The sequence below is a fragment of the Canis lupus genome, chromosome 20, assembly GCF_003254725.2.
Source record: "Canis lupus dingo isolate Sandy chromosome 20, ASM325472v2, whole genome shotgun sequence".
Lineage (NCBI taxonomy): Eukaryota > Metazoa > Chordata > Mammalia > Carnivora > Canidae > Canis > Canis lupus.
In genome coordinates this window covers 26,941,659-26,963,538 of record NC_064262.1, presented here as the reverse complement: position 1 = coordinate 26,963,538, position 21,880 = coordinate 26,941,659, and the positions used below count along the sequence as shown (strand labels likewise).

The window sequence follows — 21,880 nt, the reverse complement described above, 5'->3', positions numbered from 1 at the left end:
AGGTGGTTCTAAGAAACCCTGCGGAGAAACAGTTGCACACACCAGTGCTTCTCAAGCTGTGCTGTGCGGACCATCCACCCCGAGACCCGGCACGGGGGCAGACCCTGGCTGAGCAGCCCTGCGGCCCCCGAACCTGCACCTGCAACGAGCCCCAGGTGATGCTGGGGCTCTGTGAGGACCACGGGTGGAGTGGCAAGATTTCCGAGGTGACACGCTGGTTACTGTGGAAGCCCCCGAGCATTTCTCTGACTCTCCGGAAACATCGCCTGCTAAGTTATCCCTTTCTTCCAGCCTCTCTTGTATTTCAAGTTTTCTTAAAAGCCCCACCACCGAACATCTTTCCCCTGAGGTTCACAAAGGAATCTCACGTTGGCTCAACTGCAAAGCGAGCCACGCACGCTCTCGGCGGCTTCTCCCTGCTTTCAGCTTCCTGGGTGAGCATCATCTAATTACTTGGATGGTTCACAGGTTCACAGGTTCACAGCTCTGGAGGTGGGGGCGGGGGTAGGTGGGGGGGTTAGAACTCACCAGAAGGGAAGCAAGGCTCTCTCGGATACACTCACTTACACATGCTTCGTTTGCCACTTACTTCCTAAATTTTCATCCTGACACTTTGCAAAACTGGTTTGAAGAAGTGGGAAAGCACATTTTCGTTCCTTTAGCACCAGCACAACGGACCAACGTGGAAGGAAGGAAAGAGAAGACAAAACCCATCCGGAGCCCCCCAGAGAACCTTACCGGGGACTTCTTAATGTCCGAGACGGCGTAATTCCCTTGTGATGTCCACCTGGCAGAGTCAGTCAAAGACAGGCCGGTTCCGTAAAGGTTGATGCTAAAACGACCCTGCAATAAAATGGCCAATGAGAGAGATTTTTTTTTTTAGCCCACGTGATGTCCTAAGCAAAGGCCACACAACAAGAGGGACCTTGGAAAGGAGGACATTAATTAATTACGATAGCTACTAATTAATGAGAGTTTTTTTGGGGGGAAGGGAGGGGGGCAGGTCTGGGCCAGGCCCCTGACATGCATCACCTCATGCATCCTCGAAAGAGCACTACGGACGGGGTTCTCTTTACAGATGGGGAAACTGAGGCCCAGCGGAGGTGATTAACTTCTGCAGGATGCAGGGAGAGAGCCCAACGCACATTTTCCTGACTTCAAAGTCCTCGCTCTCAACCGGCGCCATCCTGCCTCCCTAACACAGCAATCCTGACGTTGCTCACAATTATCAGATTCCTTCGGGAACGAAATGCCACAGTGTAATTTTTCTAACAAGGTCTCGCTGCCAAGCTTCCCGGGCTGCGGCCCCCGCCGCGCCGAGCTCTCCGCGCACCGAGCACAGCGGGGCGGGACTTCAAAGGAGAGGCGCGGTCTCCGCAACGGCCAGCAGAGGGCGCGCGCGGCCCGCTCTCCGCGGCCTGCAGGTGCGGTCTCCGCAAGGTGCCAGATCCCAGGCTGCGCGCCGCCGGGGTCCTTCCAACACAGGGGCTCGGGGTGGGGGTGGGGGTGGGGGTCCCGCGTGTATATCTAAGGAGACGCTGCAGCAGAGCAAGAGCTCTTGCTCTCCCCATCCGTCTCTGTCTCTCTCGTCTTCCCCAGCGACTCCACAAAAAGCACCTGAAAGTTGGCAGGTTCTGGATTTCAAATGCTCTGCACCAACCTGCTCCCGGGGAAGGCTTCCTCTCTTCCTCTCCCAGCCTCGCTCACACAATCCCGTGCTTTGTCAAAGCAGCCTTTAAATAAACCCAGGAGGAGGAGGAGGAGGAGGAGGAGGAGGAGGGCTTGGGGGTGGGGTGGGGAGGACTCCCAGCCAGCCAGAGCTAAGTCTAAGAATTTGGCTCTTCCAACCCTGGGGATGAAATCCTGGACAGATGTTCTTTTTTTTTTTTTTTTTTTAGTCTCTCAGAAACTCAGTTTGTCCTTCTGTAAAATGGCAGATAATAACAGTAGCTGCCTCCGAGTACTGGAGGGAAGGGGAAGTGACATTAGCTCTGCAGCACACGTTTGGCACCTAGGAGAGACTCAGAAATACAGGTAGCGGGTGTTTTGTGTTGGTTGTCGGTCTGCAATAGAAGAGGAAGCTTGATGAGGGGAGGGCCTTGGTATTGCTTTATTTATATTAACAATGGTTTGTATTAACCATTGTATTAACAATGACCGGGCACTCGATAGATTCTCAATAAATATTCTGCCCTAGCTGGTCCACTGTGACTTTCAGGTGTACGCTGCAGGTGTCCTCTCTGTATTGGGGCTGTTAATATTTACTAAGTAGAGTTTAAAAGCCCCTTTGAAGCCTCAGATTCTACACCTGTAACGTGGGGACAGATAAGATTCCAACTCACAGAAGTGATGCTGGGAAGTGTCTGGTCTAAGTTAGTGGCTCTCAGCAGGGGACGATTTTGCCCTCAGGGGAAATGTGGCAACATCTAGAGATACTTTGGTTGTCAAAACTGGCAGGTGTGTGTATGTGCAGGTGCACGCATGGGTGTGTGCTACTAGCATCTGGTGGGTAGAGACTAGAGATATCACTAAGTATCCTGCAATGCACAGCACAGTCCCCACAACAGACAATGATTCAGCCCAAAACATCATTAGTGCTAAAGTTCAGAAACTCTGGTGTAGAAGATGGATATTTCCTAGAATCCAGACTCTTCTACTTTTAGTGTGACCTCAGGCAAACATGGCTTAACCTGCCTGAGTCCATCTGTAAAATGGGTTAGGAACATCTGACCTGCAACTAGGAGGGAATTAGATAGAAGGCATGATGCACCTAACTCACACCCCGACAGAGTGTAGGTGACATCCTAAAACCATGTTTGGAAATTATTTTATGCCAGTGCGCTACAGACATTAGTGGCTGTTAGGTCAAGTAGCCTCAATAAGTGTCCAAGATAGTGGCTGTGCTGAAGCCCAAAGCCTCCTCAGACACAAACCTCTCCGAGCTCTACCATCACCGGTCCCGACGGCCACCTCCTCACCTCACTGTCCTGCCTGCCCTGAGGCGAGCGTCACACTGTTCATAACATCAGACCACATCACTGCCCAGGATCTCACTCTTCCCCCCACCCCCGCCCAGCTCCATCCTTCTTCCCAGGCAGATGGCCTGTCCTCTCCACACAGCAGAAGAATAGATGGGATCTGCTATGACCTGAAGGTTCTCCGAAAGTCCAGGCCACTGATCTGGCTTCTAGCCCAAGAACGCCCCCAGCTGATCCTGGGGGTCCAGTGTCTGAGCACGCTCCACACGCACATCTAGCTAGACCTGCTCTCTCAGAGCAGGTGATACACCTCATGGGACAGGTCTTCTTCCTCATTCTCTTGCCACCTCTCCCAGCACAGGGCTCCTACATTTTCTGCCGATAAGGACCTCCTTAAGTTGAGGCCCCCGGAGCAATAAAGACTTACTGTCCTCTTAGCTCCAGGTGGGACATCTTTGCCCCTACACGTCTCATCTTCAGGGGGTAGAGGGCCTGGGAGGGACAGCCACTACCTCCTCTTGCTGACTTAAGAGGGTAAGAGTAATTCAGAGCTTTGCGTACACTCAAGGATCCAGAGAGATCTGCAAAAGATGTGCCTGAGACAGAGAGAGGTTTTGTTCCTTGGACAGAAGAGAAGGCTGCCGAGTCTTGTCTGCAAGTGGTGTCAGGGAGACGCATCTGCCAGCATTGATTTGCACTCAGACACCCTTGGAATCAAATCCGGCCTCTCCTGAGCACTGGCTGTGTGGGTCTGGGCAAGCTCCCCAACCTCTCTGTGACTCCATTTTCTCACCTGAAAAGGGGGGCATTCTCACAGGTCGCTGTGGGGATTACATGCTATACTGACTTAGAAATGCTGGGCAAAGTCCACAATCTAGTAAACACTCAATAAATGCGACCAATACCAGCACCAATCACAATAATGCTACATCCCCAGGGATGAATAGAAAAACCATATTCTGGCTGTATTTTCAGGTGAGGGCTCTTGGGGAACCCACTCTTATTGCTAAATAAATCCCCAAAGCAACAGTGTGGACGAGGAGGAAGGAACAGATTGGTAAACAGAACGCCTCTCTGCTTTGACTTCTGTGCAATCATTAGGTCAGGGGATGAGCCATCTGCTCCAGAGCACCTCGCACCAGTGTGCTTCTCCAGACCCTTGCCTGGAAAACCGATCCTGCCTCACTCACGGCTTTCATACACGTAGCTGGTGCTCAATAAGTTGTCTTGGGAATTGAATTCTGAGAGTGCCCGATATGGTTTGAAGAATGGACTAGGAAAAATATAAATTAGCTTCTCACTGGCTTTGGGTTTTCTCATTTAGCAACTGCTACAGGGTTGGGATTTAGCAAATCAATAAGTTCATTTGTCTCCGAATTATTAAAAGAAATGAATGCAAATTACCTTTCATTTACTTAAACTTCCCCTAAGATGCGCATAGAGAAACCAGAAAATCCTCAGAAAAAGGCAGGACAGGGCTAATCTATTTAGCTGTTAAAATGCAACCCATAGCAATGGGGTGTTTAAAGTCATGAGCTGCTCTAAAGAAACAGCACTTCAAAAGTTTTCAATTCCTGGGTAATAGAGGAGAGGCCCCCTTTTACCATTATGCCCTCTGTTTATTTTCTTTCTCCCTGAGAGCTTCCTTTTCACTTCTCTAAAATGTTTAGCATTGCTTTCTGAAGCTGGGGGCTGAGAAAACACTTTGTTAAAAGAAAATTCAGATGTGTTTGTCTTTGGATGGTCTCTGTGGTTGGGCGTAAATCCATCCCGGGGAGACAGTGCTTGGGATTCCAAATGCATCTCCCAGTCCCAGTCCCCAGACTTTCGAAGGCCCGGAGGCAAAGTGGGAGATTCCTGATCCAGAGTTTAGCAACAACCTTGTGAAGACCCCATGTGAACCAGAGCAAGGACAAGGGGCTAAGTTCTCCTGCCCTTGATCAGATCACCGAATTCCTTATCTCTTCTCAGGGCAGAAGCTTCCTGCAAAGACCGAAGCCTGTTTGCAAAATTTGCAAAATTGGCACCGGGCTGATGATTAGGCCGGCATGTTTCAAAAGGCAAGTTAAAACTCGCCACACCTCTAACAAGGCAAGACATCATGGTAGTGTAGTCGGGCAAGGCCACGGCCCTTTAGCAACTCTGCCGAAGAAGGAACCCAGTAGGCGACGATAAACTTGCACTTCTTTGTCCGGACACTGCACAAGGTTTATACATCTAAAGTAAGGATACGAGTTTTTTCTGTGTCATAAAGTGTTTAGAATTTTCAATGGCTGACAGTGGCCTGTTGACAGGAGCCCACCTATGCTGGCCTTTGCGAGCGGGCTGTGTGCATCTCTGCCGCACGCTCCGTTTAGTGACAACACGTGTCACTGGCCTGACATCAGTGCCTGGGACGGGGTGGGGGTGGGGCGGACGGAGCATCTTTACACCTTGGAAGTTGGCAGACGCTATGAAGCTGGGCTTTTTATTTTCTAAAAGAGCCTGTCAGGAAACCTAAACCAGCATGTCACTGACTGGGGAATATTCATTTTATTAACCATCATCATTTGTTTAAGCAAGCCCCTGCCATCCGACATCTAATTGACTTCTAAACTTTCACCATCGTGATAGGTGCATTTTGCTGAATGCTGAAGTTGGACATGGAACTCTGATCGGTTCCTTGGGAGACACTAGGAATTACTAGATTAGTAGCTCTGAGCACTGTGGAGACTCTTTCGACGCAGGTGGGCACATGGCCCTCCAGAGCAGCTGTTCTGACAGCATTCCCAGGAGCAGATGCAGCTAAGGGTCCCCCTGGGGACAGGGTGGGTGGGATGTGGGTCTTGGTCAGGGGAGCCCCCAGCACATACCTGTGGGCACTTGGCAGCACTGTAGCAGTCCCCAGCTGTGGCAAAAGGGACAGGGTGCCCTTCGCTTGTCCTGGCAAACTGTAAGTCAGTGGCTGTGGGGTTTTGGAGAAAGGGAGAGGAGAGTGAAAGATAAAAACGTCCAGAAGGGATAGGACAGTCACAGGGAGGCAGAGGGAAGAAGTGTAGTAAGAGAAAGAGTAAGAGGGAGTAGGAGAGAAAAAAAAAAAAATCCAAAGTATCATTAGTGAGCAAATGGATCCAGATGTTCACTTGCTTTGTCCCCATTATACTTGTGGTTCCAAGAGCCTCATTCCCTGGGTTTTATCTGCAGTCTCTTCACAGAATGGAACCCAAAAGCAGGGGGTTTAAGACGACTTTGGAATCGACTCTCATATAAATAAACATGTGCATCACCTCGAATAAGTGTACATCCTTGGATGATTGTGACTCTCCTCTATACCGCGCTTCCCAGGCCTAAGTAAGGGTAGGAGGAAATAAGCCACAAAAGCATTTCCAGCTATTTAGGAGTTATTCCCCGAGGCTTCATCTGTCCTCCCCTGGCCTATGCACGGTTATTGCCAAAATGTGGAGCAATTAGAACCCACATCTTGAAAGTATTAATGGCAGTTTCTCAAGTTTGGGGCTGACTTGTAGCTTAAAAAAAAAGAAAAAGCCAATAAAAACAATGCTTGTGTTCTTAACCCTCTTTGTAGCTCCTGAGAGCAGCCCTACAAATGGGGAGCCCAGATCAGGAGTCCAAGTGAGAATCCCACAAAAGCTGTCGCTTGTGGAACGGGAGGGAGGCAGAGGCAGCTTTCGACCTTTCTCGGGAACAGCAAAAGGCCTTAATCTTCCTGCAGTTCCCCACGCCCCAGTGGGAGGGAAATCTGTGTTCCTGGTCCTGCAGAGCTTAAAGGGGCCCTTGCAGCTTCAGCGCAGAGACGTCCTGGGTCTTAGCTCGAGTGTTTTTCTTTCTTTTTTTTTTTTTTCTTTACTTTTCTTTTTTTTATTTTTTTATTTTTTATTGGTGTTCAATTTGCCAACATATAGAATAACACCCAGTGCTCATCCCATCAAGGGCCCCCCTGGACTGGGTGTCGAGTGTTTTTCTAAGCAAGAAACTGCAGGCTCTGCCCTCAGCCCCGTGGCAGGCTCGCTGAAGGCAATAAAAAGTATCTCGGTACAAATCAAGCTTAATCTACCTCAAGAGGAAAGCAGTGCAACATTATGGGAGCAATGTTAATGAGGAAAAATTAATTATTCATTATTTCTGTTTCTCCTCCATTCAAGGGAACCTGTCTGGGTAGCTGAGCTGCCTGGAACCATGCCTGTGCTGGCTGGGGTATGAAATCGGTTCACACAGGTAAGTCTGCGCACCGCTCTTCTCCCCGAAAATCGAGGGTCAAAAGTAGGGCATGTGTCCTCGCATGTGCGTACCCTGTGCAGGGGGCGCCCCGCTCGGGGACGGATGGACGCACAGGAGTCTCTTAGCTTTGAGGTTTGTATCTGCTCTTCCTTCTCCCTTAGAAGCTTCCTTCCACCCTTCCGCTCCCCGCACCGATACCCCGTGCCCAGCCAACTCCGACGGGACCTTCAGCTCTCAGGTTCGGTGTCCCATCCTGGGGGAGGCTGCCCCGATGCCCCGCAGTGCCTGGTGCCCTCTAGAAGCATCCATCTACTCCGTTCCTCCTGTGTCCCCCAGGCTGACAGAGCTCCGCCCCGAGGCGAGGCACCCTCCCGGGCCTGGGGTGTCGTGGGAAGAGAAAGGAGCACACCCCACCCACCCACCCACCCATACACAGGGGGGACTGGGGTTGTCACCGCTGGACGGCAGGTGGCTCAGAGCCTCATCCCCCTGCCAGTGTCCAGTGCGCAGTCTGCTGGCCGGATGCAGAGACTCCTGAACACAGCCCTCCCCGCCCCCCGCCTGCCCCCCTCCACCCTGGAATGTTCCACCCGACTTACTTATGATCTGCATAGTGTTTAAGTCTATCCTGATTTTCTGGAAGCTGGAAAACCCGGCTGCCGTGTAGTCCTTCCGACATTGGCAGTCGTCCCGTCGCGTCCCGTTGTAGGGACACTCGGTTGGGTTGTGCAACCTACATTACAGAGAGAATGTTCTGGTAAGATTGGGAAGGTATTTCCAGGGCTCCGAAGGTGTCTGTGTGCATCTGGGTCCGAGCTCTCCTACCTGTGCCCGTACACCTCGGAGAAATTCTCTGAGTCGCCATGGACCAGGGAAATGTACTCTTTGGGGTGGTCAGACTGCATCCCTGCACAGAATATCTGGAAGAGAGGCCAGAAATAACCAATGAGGAGCAGCTCAGCAATGAGACGATGAGGCCCAGGGCCACTCACCCTCAAATCATTCTAGAAATAATGACTGATGGCCAATGTTCACCTTTAGGAGCTTTCCTTTGATGAGCAGGAAATATTCACCATCTTCACTGGTACCTTTCAGTCTCTTTACCTCCTTGCAGTTTTGGGGTAACTCACCTAGAAAGCACGAAACACAAAAATGGAGCGTCACGCTCCAAGACGTCCACCATTTGCCAATGGAGTGAATATACTGTTCACGCTCGCCCTGTTTTGTTTAAAAAGTGGGGGAACAGTTTCTTTAAAACAAATTCTTTCCCTTTTTTGGGGGTAAATGTTTATTTTTTCCTTCAGTTTTTGGAGAGGTAACTGACATGTAACACTGTATATGGGGTTTACGGTGTTCAGCATAATGACTTGACTTCCATACGCTGTGAATCATTACAATAAGTTACCACCCATCATTTCATAGAGATACAAAAGAGAAGACAAAAATGTTTTTTTTTTCCCCTTTAGATGAGAAATCTTAGCGACTTTCCAGTGTACCATACAACCATGTTAACTAGATGCATCATGCTGCGCGTTACATCCCCAGGACTTATTTATCTTATAAATTCTCTGTTTCCCAAAGGGGTAGGCCAATAGACAAAGAAACAAGGAAACCCTGTTCTGCATGCCCCAGAAAGATGGCTTCCGCTGGCCAACTTACAGTTATAGATATTGTGACACGTTTTCCTTTCTTCTGGCTTCAAATCTGCAGAACATAAGTGGCTGGGCTGGTCCTCATTGGTTAAACATTGCACAGATCTGTGTGTCACTCCCACGCCACAAGACACCGAGCACTACAAGGCAGATCAGAGTCAATGATGCAGCTACTGAACCTGCGAGGCGCGGGCTCTGGGGGTGTGGACCTCACGGCCTGGGGCATGTCTAGAGTGCCATTTCAGAGCCCAGGCTGAATGGGTATGGGTATGTACGGAACACTTATGGTAGACCAGTCTCTGTGCTAAGCATGGTACCTACACATTTACACATACATATACCTTACGTACATATTTATTTGTACGTAAGGTATACGCACATAATATGATATTGTACACGACATATATATATTTTCTCATTTAAGCCTCATAAGAATTCTCTGAGATAGACTACCATTCAGGGGGAAAGTTGGGGCCAAATGTCAAGAAATTTGTTCAAGGTCATGGTGGAGCCAGGAATTAAAACCCTAACCACTTTCAACTGATCCCATTCTTCATCTCATCGCTTTCCAACACTAAGAACCTATGAGTCTGGAGCCGGGGGGCGTGGCAATGTTCCAGGCTCATTAATAATATCCCTAATGTAACAAAATATTCCTGCGTAAAATTTAAATATTCTCAATTTAAATTATTCTCACTTATTATACCCCTAATGCAACAAATACTCCTGTTAAAGAGGAACTAGAATATATTGACTTCTTAACAACAGAAGCAATAGCTAACTCTTCTGTCTCTCTAAGTGATGGAGTTCTAGGGGCTTGTTTTAAAAAAGTACTGTGTGGTAGGGGCACCTGAGTGGCTCAGTGGTTGAGCATCCTCCTTTGGCTCAGGGCATGATCCCGGGGTCCTGGGATCGAGACCCGCATCCAGCTCCCTGCAGGGAGCCTGCTTCTCCCACTGCCTATGTCTCTGCCTCTCTCTCTGTGTGTCTCTCATGAATAAATAAATAAAATCTTTTTTAAAAAAGTACTGTAACTTGAAATTTGCTATCGTAATCTGAGAGCTGTTTACATATGAACTCATCTCTTCTTCACCACCACCCATTTTGCAGATGAGGAAACTGAGATCCAAAAGTGTTGTATTCAACTGGGAAGTAGCAGAACCAGGATTCACAGTGAGGCTGTCTGGTTTCGGAGCCCAGGCTCTACACACCCAAGCCATCCTGCCAAATGAGTTCTTCCCATTAGCTCATTTCAAGATGCAAATTCCAGTTTCTTCCCATCATCTCTCCTGGGAGAGGACTCCCTTTGGATGGGTCAGGCAGGACGCGTGTAAGGTGAAGTTTGGGAACCCAACGCTTTCTGATTTGATAACCAAATGGTCTACTTACGCTCCCCCAGTTGCCGACTCTCCAGGTGGCTGAGACAGGGCACTCCCTCAGGTAGCACGGGTGGACGCTGGGGGGCTGAGTGCCCGGGCAGTTGATGGTGGTTTGGTAGCTGTACTCATAATTCTCCTTCCCAGAGTAAATCTCGCTACAGGAGACGAGCCTTTGTTTGTAGCCCTTTCCACAGGTCACCGAGCACTAGGAAGACAAGGGTTAGGGGGAGAGGCTGGAGCAGCGCCTGGGGGCAGCCCACAATAGGCCCCTGACCTCCACATCCAAAGCTGACCCCAGACAACACTGCAGAAAGCTCTCACTTTATTAGCTCCTTTATGTACTTCAAGTGGCAGGCCCCTAAGCATGCAGGAACCGTGCAACCCGAAACAACGCCTTTGGGGATCTGGTGCTTCCACTATATCTTCTCAGCCCTCACTATAGGTGGGGGCGCCTTGGGCCCCTTCTTTGGATTTGAAGGGAGAAAGGCAGTGGGGCTCTAGCTGTCCCTGGCTCCATTTACAGGATCCCCAGCCTGACTGCAGGCTTTTCCAAACCTACCATGACCATACCAAAGACATGACCACAGGGGGATGGCAGGAGGGTCACAGCCCACCTGAGCTACGTGTGAAACCCAAGCACTTAGCCAAGAGGGGACTCAAGGACAGCTTTCCTTTCTGGCTCCACGCGCTTTGCTTTCCTGTGTGCCCTCCACTCAATCACCTTCTCTCTTCTCTCTCCCTGCCCGTACATCTTCACTGAAATGTCACCTTTCTCCCCTACTATCTCTCTTTCTCTGTCTAACCAGACCAGGCGATCAGTTCACCTTTTTACCATAATTACGTGGCATTTAAAAATACACAAGCAATACAGAAAAGCAGACAGAACACACATCTTGCTAGTGTCCAAGATCCTTCCCTTGATGGGACATCTAATTGGTTATTGATGCAATTTTCAAAAATGTTCAACCTCCCAAGCTAAGTGTTTTATATAATATATTTAAAGACTGACACTGAAGTATGGAGATTTAGTGTTGATGGTATTTTTAGACAATGTCATCAAATAACTGGCCATCTCCTGTGAAGGTGTTATGTAAAATTAAGCAAGAGGATCAGGACTCTTGAGACCAAATGCTGTTTGAGGCGGCCTAGATGAACCCTCAGGACAGCCCACAGCAAGTGGTGTGTTAATGCTTTTTCTGAGGTGAGGGACCACAGCAGCCATCAGCTCTCAGCAGCTATTAAGAGCTGTAGTGTCATTCTTTCCTAACGTCTCCTGAGCTGCTGCTTTAAGCCACATGGCTTTCTTCTCTTATAACTGTTCTAGGGAGAAGACGCCCCTTGAGGAGGTCCTGCCGGAGGGACATAGAGCATCCCTGGGCTCTCCTTTTCAACTGGCTCGAGACCTGGAAGTGTCCTGCACACCTTTCTTCTTTCTTTGGCTGCTGCTGTTCAAATACCTGAAGAGCCAGGAGATGCCAGGCCAGGGGAGGGCAAAGCTAGTCTAAGGTATTTCATGTGGAGTAGATGGCCCACAAATGCTGTCTGTCCAGGTTGGGAGGGAGGAGGGAGGTGGGGAAGCTCTTACTCTGGACTCTCCATGCCTTGGGGTCAATTGCTTGCTTTATCATGAGAATACAGTACTTTCCTAATTTGAAAAGAACCGTAAAGCAGGATGAAATAATAAGAATGGGCACTCCTTGCCTTGGTGATACACTTCAGGCCTGAGCAGAGAAATACAGGCATCAGCCACGGGGGATAGGGATGGGTCCTCTTTCCCCATCTGGCCCAGGCTTCCCCATTTTCAAGTAGAGCTCAGAACAAAGCACACGATTTGCCAAGTAACAGAAGTCCCAGAGACAACACATGGCTTGCTGTGGCTCTTGCATCTTACGAGAAGCTTTTCTAGAGGGATTTCTGGTGCATTGCCTTTGGTAAGGCCCTATCTCCAGCCCTCTCAACTTTGCCTGTAAATTTGCAGTTTCCAATCTATGATACAGTTGAGAATTTGCAGAAATATGGAAGCCTTTTTTGTTTTGTTTTGTTTTGTTTTGATCTTCTCTAAATCTCATCTGTTGGGGGTTAAGATTACAGTTGAAATAAAGCTATAGGAGTGACATGACCCAGTCTTAGAGATCAAAATACTTTTAGCATAATAATAATAACACACAAAAGATTGGCTAAGTTGAAGATGCCAATGTTTGAAGTGTGAAAGGTGTAGAAACTCCAGAGACATGGATGACCAAGAATAGGCCAGAAGCTAACTTAGAAGAGGCCTCCAGGAGGCAGAGAGAGACAGGGGCCTGAGGAGGGAGAGAGGCAGAAAGGCAGGCTTTCCCCACCTACCCAACTGCAAGCCTGATGGGGTAGCCCTGAGAACCAGAAGCTATAGATCATGCCTGACATGGAACCAGGAGAGGTGAATCGAAGAGAAGAGAGGAGCCCTCCTCAGACACCTTCTCCCTCCCGTCCCTGTGATATGAATGGGTTGGAACTTATGTCTCCAATCCAAAGTCAAGGACTACTTTGAAGAACCATCTGGACTCCCTGGGTTCCTGGTTGGCCAATGGGAAATCTATTTCCTAATGACTTGGATCATGTCTCCCCTCCAGTCTTTAAGAGCACACCAAGAACATGCAGAGTTGGGGTAAAGAGGGTTTCCCAACCTTATCACCACTGCTAGCTGGGCCAGATAGCTGTGTGTGTGTGTGTGTGTGTGTGTGTGTGTGTGTGTGTGGCAGGCAAGCGAGGGGCTGTCCCACATACGGTAGGATGTTTAGAAGCATCCTTGACTTCTACGTACTAGATACCAGTAGCATCCCACTTCTCCCAGTTGTCTGGGAGACCAAAAAGGTCTCCAGACATTGCCAGATGTCCCCTGAATGGGGAAGAGGAGGTAAAATCATTGGAGTTAAGAGAAGGATGGGGACACACAGAAAGGACTTAACGCCAGTGACAGTGCAAAAACAATTCAATGCCCGACATACATTTCATCTACTTGCAGATATTCTTCCTAATAAAATGTGAAATTGTACCCTGTCAAACTTAGAAGAGGGGGTCCAGTGACAACAAGCATATTATCTAAAACTTTTCAGCACCTTTCCTATGAGCCCAGGTAACTTCACCTCTAATTCCTTTTTGGGAAAATGACAACTGGTTTGGATGTTACAGATCTTTCAGTCTTTGAAAATGTTATGAGGCTTGAAAATAATACAATCATGCCATTATTACCATTGGCATATCAATAATTGCAAGTTTCTGGGTTAGGCACCTTGGACACAAGGAGAGAAGAATAAATGGATTCCCTGAATATCATGGAAAATAATTTTCTTCCTCTGGATCAGAAGTTGTTCACAAGCAACCCATATCTGGCCCACGAAAGTGTTTGGTTTGCCCCACACAGCGTTTTAAATAAAAGATCTGAGTCCCCATTTTAAAGTTAGGAGATCTCACATAAAAGTTCCGATTTCTGTCCCTTCTTGAAAAATCAGGTCTGGTAACACTGGATGCACATTTCTGCATGGTGCCCGCCAGTGAGGAAGAGAGCCTGCTCCCGTCACACAGAATGTGTTAGACTGTCAGGGTCCCCATCATTCCCTGCTGTCTCCCTGACACTGACAGCATCCTCTTACCTTGACTCTCTTTAGACACCGACAGGCATTGTAGGAACTTGCAGGCCCTGTGATCATCCTCCCGCCTTATCATCCAACAGGGCACCAAAGTGAATCACAGAAGTGGGAAGAACGAGAGACCATCTCTGGCGCCCTCCCACCTTGGACACAGCAGGCTCTAGCCCTGGAAGGCAGACTGGCAGGTGGGTGCAAGTGTCCCCCATTCCTGCCCTTGCCGTCGCTGACCTGAAGGTGGTAACAGAAGCCCTGGGACGTACCTCTGACCATTCTCCTGTGATCCAGACATACTCGCAAGGTTGCAAACTGCAGCTCTCACGGTCTGCAGGCCGCTTGCTCAGGTCGCAGTGTATGCCATGAACCTCATTGCCTTTGTCCGCATCCACGCACACCACCTTGCGGTACCTGGAGCCCTCTCCGCACGTCTTGCTGCACTGTTTGCGACAGACAAGATGGGTGTTCATGTGGGAAAGTCATAAATGGCTTATTATGTGCTGTTACTGTAGAGATTAATTTTCCTGTCTATATACCCATTAGGACTGTGCAGCCTCGGAGGGCAGGAACAATCAGAGAACTCATTGCTTTACCCCACTGAGCCCCAACACTGCTCCAGGAACAGCGATGAGTGTTTGATACGTGGCTACCGGAATGAAGGGATGAAAGCATGAGTGAATGGATTTCAAGTGTGGAAAGGAACTTGGGGCCTTGATGATTTTCCTCACTCGGACCCTGAATCTCTTTAAAACTTACAGTGAAATAGTTATCAAACTGGTGTCTAAATCCCTATAGAGCCAGGAAAGCTGTCACCTGTTCATCATACTACTGAACATATCACTTTGCACACTGCAGTCTCTGGTCCTAGTTGATCATTCCAGGGAAGCATGAAGGACACATTTCATTTCTCCCAAGTCATCCCCCTGCAGAGACTTGACAGGCTTTGCTTTGTTGTGACCCCTGACTGCCTTTTCTTCTCCAGGGCGGATTTTTCTCATCCTTTGTTCACTCAGGAAATATTCACCAAGTTCCTAGTGTCAGGCCCTGGGATGCATCCTAGGTCAACAAGAATGGACATGCACAGCACGGCCTCTGCTCTCAGAGAGGAGCTTCTATTTTAGTAGCAAAGACAGACAATGAGGAGGTAGACAGCTAGGTAGTGAGATTTAATGAGTCCTATGATCTCCATTTTTCAGGTGGAAAAACTAAGACTTAGCCTACATGCCCTGTCCTAGATCAAACATCTCTTTTTGAGGTAGATGGGACTCACGTTTTTATGCCCATAAACCACGTTGGGAATATAGACCAAGCGGTAGGTTCTGTTCTAGGACCATTTATTTCTATGTTGTCCACAAGTTCTTTATCTCTCACTTTAACCAACAGCAAACCAAACCCTTCCTTTAAAGTTTAACCTAGTTATCTGCGTTGCTAAAGGTTTCCCAGAACCTGTCCTATCTAAAGCATCTGTATCACACAGCATTTCAAGACTCTAAACCATCTTAGAAAAGCACAGCGAGCTAATCCAGGGCCCCCTATTTCCTTTCTACCAGGGATTACACCCTCTGTGGTCCTTCGGCCTTATCTAAGTCACTGACAACTGAGAGTTGTTGTTGGCATGATTATCTATAAAACTTTCTCTTTTCAGTATTTGGGAAGACCCACGGACCCCCACCTGTCTTTTTCGTTCTTCACACCTCCTTCCCTTTTATTCCCTGCCGTGTCCTGAAGGCATTTCAGTTTGGGATCCAGTCTGACTCAGAAATGTCTTTCCAGATATACCTTGTTCCTTTTTTTTTTTTTTTTTTTGATACACATAACATTTACTATCTCAACCATTTTAAAGTGGACAATTCAGTGGCATTTAATCATCCATAATGTTGTACAATCATCATCACTATGTGGTTCCAGAACATTTTCGTCACTCCAAAAGGAGACCTTGTACCCATTTGGCAGTCACTCCTCAGTTCCCCAACCACCAGCCTGCAGCGACTACCAATCTGCTTTCTGCCTCTATACGTATAACTTGCCTGTTCTGGCTATTTTAGATAAATGGAATAATACAACACCTGGCCTTTTACCACTGGCTTCTTCATTTAGCCCTGTGTTTCCAAGGTTCATCCACAGGGCTCCATTCTTGTCTATAGCTGAATAATCATCTGTTGTATGGCTACACTGCATTTTGTCCCTTCAAATGAAAACGGACATTGGGTGGTTCCCATCTTCTGGCTATTGTGACTGGTGCTGCCATGAACATGCATACTCAAGTCTGAACATACAATTTTATTTTATTTTTTATTTTTTAAAGATTATACTTATTTATGCATGAGAGACACAGAGACAGGCAGAGACACAGGCAGAGGGAGGAGAAGCAGGCTCCATGCAGGAGCCCGATGTGGGACTTGATCCCAGAACTCTGGGCTCACGTCCTGTGCCGAAGGTCAACGCTCAACTGCTGAGCCACATCCAATTTTAATTCTCTTGGGTATGGGGCACCTGGGTGGCTCAGCTGGTTAAGCACCTGCCTTCAGTTTCAGGTCATGATCTCGGGGTCCTAGGATCGAGCCCCACATTGGGCTCCCTGCTCAGTGGGGAGTCTGCTTCTCCCCCTCCCTCTGTACCACCCCTGCCCCCATCACTTGTGTGTACACATGTGCTCTCTCTCTCTCTCAAATAAATACAATCTTTCAAAAATCAATCAATTAATCAACCTCTTGGGTGTACCCCAGCAATAGAAATCCTGGATCATGTGGTATGCCCTGTGTCTTTTGTGGGTCACTTTGTTCTTTCAGAAACTAAGAGATATGTGATATGTCTTGGTAGCTCTTTATTATCTGCAAACTTAACTCATAGTTTCTTTCTTTCTTTCTTTCTTTCTTTCTTTCTTTCTTTCTTTCTTTCTTTTAACTCATAGTTTCTGCTGTTTGGAAGCAAACTTCAGTTTCTAGAATGTGGAGTCATTCAAATTTTTCTAAGGCTACAAATATGAATTGAAAGCTCTTCAGAGTATAGGGAAAGGAGGGAAACTGAGTGGGGAAAAATTAGAGAGGAAGACAAACCATGAGAGACTCCTAACTCTGGGAAACAAAGAGTTGTGGAAGAGGAGGTAGGTGAGGAGACAGGGTAACTGGGTGGCAGGTACTAAGGAGGGCACTCGATGGGATGAGCACTGAATGTTATACCATATATTGGCAAACTGAATTTAAATAAAATATTTTTAAAAAAGAAAGAAGGAAAGCTCTGAGGTGAGGTTGAGGAGCAAATCACTTCAAAGATCCTAGCTGAGCCCTAGCCTGGGGTTTTCCATGCCCCTGGACTATGCTGGATTCTATTGTGAAGTAATGACACTTTATTTATTCATTAAAAAAAAAAGCCAAAGGAGTTACAGAGCCACTGAACGTGAAAAAAATAAAACAAAAACGTGGTTAATCTGTGATGTGTAGATAAATGCAAAAGAAATACTTAACTGCCCTCAGAAAAGGTAATTCTTTAGAAGAGCAGGACCTAGGTGACTCAGATCCTGATGACTGAACAGCACAAACTGGACTAAACCTTCCAAGCGTGTTCTCATTTTCACTCATCCCTAGGGCTGCAATCTGTGTCAATAAGTAACAATTTAGAGCAGAAATGCCAACTTTCCTAGACCCGTGTTGGCTTTTTATGTGGCTCTGCCTTGGTCTTTAAGAAAGGTTAACTACCATAAGAGGGAGGTGGGGAACCTTACCTCTGAACATACCTTTCAGAAAAATTAAGATAAGTAAATAAGTGACTTTTCCAGCACTTTGGGGTTATTCAACAGCAGCTCCGAAAGTCACCTGGCAAGGCTCTTCTCCTGGGGTCCTAACTAGGGCATGGGGGCTGGGTGAGCAGAAAGCAAGCCCACCCAAGCTACTGACTTTTACCAGCTTTTGGTAAGATCACCGCACTCCGCCCCCCCCCCCCCGCCCCAACCCCGACCCCAGGATTAAGCGTTCTTTCCTCTGTCCTAGACTACGACCTAGAATATTCTAAAAACAGCAGAAAGTTCAACTTAGTCTCATTTTAACTTCCAAAAGGTTTTCTCAATTCTGCTTGCAGCTTTGAGAAAAAACTATACACCAAGTGTATAAGTACCACCACCAGCCTCCTTGAATTTTAGCACACACTGTAATTCGGGAAGACAGTGGTCACGGGGCCAGCCTAAATTGGGTAGCTTGCTCAATGTCCCGCAGGCTACATATGCCTTTAAATGTACTGAAATTAACAGGAGGAAAATACCTGTCCGAATTAGAAAGTTAAGAAGACCTAAAATAATCTTTTAAGGTACTATTTTATTTAGCCAGGTAGGTTGGCCACAGGGTGATGGTCTAAAAAGGGTCATTTAATGAAATGCGTAGAAACTGCCTTTCCTGGCATACCTGGGTGGCTCAGTGGTTGAGCGTCTGCCTTTGGTTCAGGGTGTGATCCCAGGGTCCAGGATCAAGTCAATTGGGCTCCCCACAGGGAGCCTGCTTCTCCCTCTGCCTGTGTCTCTGCCTCTCTCTCTGTGTCTTTCATGAATAAATAAATAAAATCTTAAAAAAAAAAGAAACTGCCTTTCCTAAAAGATGGTAATAAAGCTGCTTTAATTTAAACTTTTTTTGGTCAGATGTCCTAATCATGGGTAGAAAAAAATCACTTCACATATTCACATGCTCTACCTTTTAAGACTGTTGATTTTCTTCAAGTATAAAATAAGATCTAGTGTGAGACTACCATTATGAGCTAGTGTGTGGACAGGCGAGTCACACAACAAATGGAGACTCTGACAGCAGTCTTCTGCATGTGCTCTGTAGAGGTTTTATGTGATAAGGAACAGTAATTACATATCCATATATTTCACAAATGCTTTAAATTAAAAAAAGAAAAAGCAGTCTTCATATTACCAAAGGGTTCTTTCTCAAAGCTCATATTAAAGTCAGGTCTGTGGAGTTTGGGCACTCTTGCCTTCATATGGAATATTTGCAGGGGAAAAAGGCAGAAGTAATACTATGGAGATGGTCATGCTCTGTTATGAAATCCATGTCTGCTCATGCAGCCACATGAGGCAATCCTAAGTGGTGAATGTCAGTGGTCACCAGGTGGCCAGCTGTCCTGATACATGGACAACTGGGTGGGAGTAGCAGCCACCTGGGTGACATAACAGAGAGAGCACGTGAATAGAAAGAGGTCAGGGCTGTATCTCAGCACCTAGCACAAAAGTTGGCCCATTAAAAATATTGGTTGAAGGAATGAATAACTTTAAAGGGATCAAATGTCCCTATAGACAAGCCTGGATATTTTTCTCTTCTCCACTTGTTTTGCCCTCCACCTACAAGTCGAGGCTCTACTCCTATGGTACTATGAAGGCACATGCAGCTTTCTACTCCTATGGTACCATGAAGGCACATGATGCTCCTTCTCTGCCCCACAGATGCCAGGCCTTGCAACAAAGGAGTTCCCTTTGCTTCATCACCACCAAGACTGCCCCAACAACAGGGCTTATTGTCAAACAACTGAACCAAGATTTCATTTTTTGAAGGGAATGGGAAGCTCATCCAGGAAAGGGAATCGTACTTTATGACAACTTTGCCAGAAGAGGCTAGATAAGCCATTAAAAAGGAAATAAAATAATTCACCGTAGATGAATGCTGACATGGGAGATGATAGCACATAAAGATTCAGAGGATGTGTTCCAGAAGTCAGGCTTTCAGGCTTTAAATCTCAATCTCATTACTTACAAAAATATATGAACTTGGATGAATTAACCTATCTAAGTCTCAAGTTTCCTCATCTTTAAGTGGGGAAAAAAAATTAATTACTTCATTAGAGAGTTATGGAAAAGTTAAATGAGGTCCTCCATATAAATATACTGAACACAGTACTTGGTGCATAGCTTAATAAACAATAATATGTATTATTTTTATTATCAGTGTTGGCCACTATCCTACGTGAGTCTGGAGGATGCCACTCATATTGTAACCTATGGGAATAGTACCCCTTGAGTTGTGCAGTGTACAACTTGCGTGACTGCATAGAACATTCCTGATGATCATGCTATCATGGGTATGCAGAACTTGTGCTCCTCACAGCAGACACCTGGAATATTTCTCAGAATGAGGTGCCATTTACTATTTACATGCCTAGCATGAAACACATCTTGCCAACAAACAAGTGGGTTTTAATAATTCACAAGGGGGAGACGGGATGAGCACTGGGTGTTATTCTGTATATTGGCAAACTGAACACCAATAAAAAATAAATTTATTAATAAAAAAATAAAAATAAAAAAATAAAAACAAAACAAAACCAAAAAAAATAATTCACAAGGGGGAAACAAAAGAGAAAAGTGCACACTCAAAAAGCAAACAAGAGCTCGGAAGTGGTTGCCAAGAACTGCCAAGAAGAGAATTTCCTGTATTGGGGTAGGAGGCCTCCAGCACACCCCATCCAGTGGGCCTTGGCTGTGAGGCTAGGCCTTGGCATCTTCACTGACATCAGCTCAAGGTGTCCCTGATGGAAGGGAAGAAAGTCAAGATGCATGTCTGTGCAAAGTGGGTCTCAGGAAGATGATAGCAGAGTGAGTGGGTGGGTGCAGGGGTGGTAAGAAGAGAGGAGGGTGAGCACTGTGATCCAGGAGGATCTGAAGGGTGCTATTCTACCCAATTTGCTGTTTAACAAGGATACCTTTGATCATGAAATTAGGGACAATGAACAATTATACCAGGTCTTTACTAGGCATAAATAAGAACTGCCTACAGGCAATCAGGACCAGGGATCTGACCCTGCTAAGGTGATTGCCCGGCTGCTATCAACACTCTTGAGTCTTGTTGCTCTGAGGACATTCTACAAGGGCCACCAGCATGCTCTGCTGAGAAGGAACAAAGGCTTTTTGTTGGGTCTTGTCCCTCCTCCAGCCACCAATCCAGGGTCAAGTGAGGGCATCCCTTAGTGCTCTATCCTCTCTTATCACCCAGGCCCACCTTTCTCAAACTTTGCACTTGGGCTGCAGGCAGGTGAGAAAGCATGGTTGCAGGAGGGTAACTATGAGAAATCTACTCATTGCCTAAAGATTTTTTTGTCTTTGTGAAAATGGTTAACCTCTAACTTTTAAATATGGCCACAGGTCAGGTTACCCCTTTAGGTGTTCTGCTCTTATGGAGCTTGATAGCAACATTTGAGCAAGGATTTTCAAAAATCCATCTGCATAGCGCATGCAAAGATGTACATTTCTAGGCATATTTTGTAAGATCAGAGAAGCGACCTCCTCCGTGCAGATTTGGCAAGGTCTCCACTCTTTGGAATTCAGAAGGAATTGTAAATGGGGCTGGCATTTCCCTGATTGGCTCTAGCATTTTCAAAAGTTGGCTAAAGCATGAGCAGTCAGCTTAGATTCATTTCAGAACACTCTCTTACTTTCTGTTCCTTGGAAGAGTTACACAGGGTTGAGTTTGGCACAAGATGAAGAGGGAGAGGGGGAAAGCAGGCAGTGGTAGGTCAGAAACAAGACTACAAAGAGAATCAAGAGGTATCACTGAGGGGGGCAGAGGTCAGGGAGTCTTTTCTTCCTCCCATGTCTAATATTATCAATCCCCAAACCACACTATCGTCTCTAAATGTCTCAGGACAGCTCTGCATCGTTATTATTATCATTGCCATTCTACACGTGACAAGCCCAAGGATCAGAAAAATCAAGCCTCTGGCATTCCCAATAACTTGTGTGGCTCAAGTGCAATTAATTTGAAATTTAACTACTTTAGCCATTCCTCCCCACCACTGCATGGTGGAAGCAAAAAAAAAAAAAAAATGTATAGAAAGAAAACAAGCAAAAAAATGTGAGTAGGCAGAGGGAATGAGAGTCCTAAAGAAAAGAGATGACTGTAAACAGTGGATCCAATCCACCTGGAGGGTGAAAGACAGGGCCAGAAGGCTGATCGCCTTCTGTGGTTCTAAGAAAACAATCCCATTCAAAACTGCATCAAAAAGCATAAAACACCTATGGGTAAATTAAACCAAGGAGGTGTAAGACCTGAACATTG

General features: G+C 46.8%; 1 protein-coding gene and 1 long non-coding RNA gene across 6 annotated transcripts in view; one reads left to right on the top strand and one right to left on the bottom strand.

Annotated features, from left to right (window-relative positions):
- ADAMTS9 (ADAM metallopeptidase with thrombospondin type 1 motif 9) overlaps positions 1–21,880 on the bottom strand; it is a 160,240-nt gene that overhangs the window by 11,708 nt on the left and 126,652 nt on the right. For all 5 annotated transcript variants that reach the window (XM_025456476.3, XM_025456479.3, XM_025456478.3 and 2 more), the window contains 8 exons: positions 14,114–14,287; positions 10,238–10,432; positions 8,856–8,988; positions 8,232–8,326; positions 8,022–8,116; positions 7,796–7,929; positions 5,831–5,922; positions 739–843 (listed from right to left, as the gene is read on the bottom strand). In XM_025456476.3, coding sequence (XP_025312261.1) covers positions 739–843; positions 5,831–5,922; positions 7,796–7,929; positions 8,022–8,116; positions 8,232–8,326; positions 8,856–8,988; positions 10,238–10,432; positions 14,114–14,287 — 1,023 coding nt within the window. The remainder of the gene's footprint in view (positions 1–738; positions 844–5,830; positions 5,923–7,795; positions 7,930–8,021; positions 8,117–8,231; positions 8,327–8,855; positions 8,989–10,237; positions 10,433–14,113; positions 14,288–21,880) is intronic.
- On the top strand, positions 6,780–18,427 carry LOC112666029 (uncharacterized). The gene is made up of 6 exons (XR_004807625.2): positions 6,780–7,010; positions 7,121–7,193; positions 9,959–10,183; positions 11,552–11,733; positions 13,937–14,038; positions 14,391–18,427. It is a non-coding gene; the product is annotated as an uncharacterized LOC112666029 (long non-coding RNA).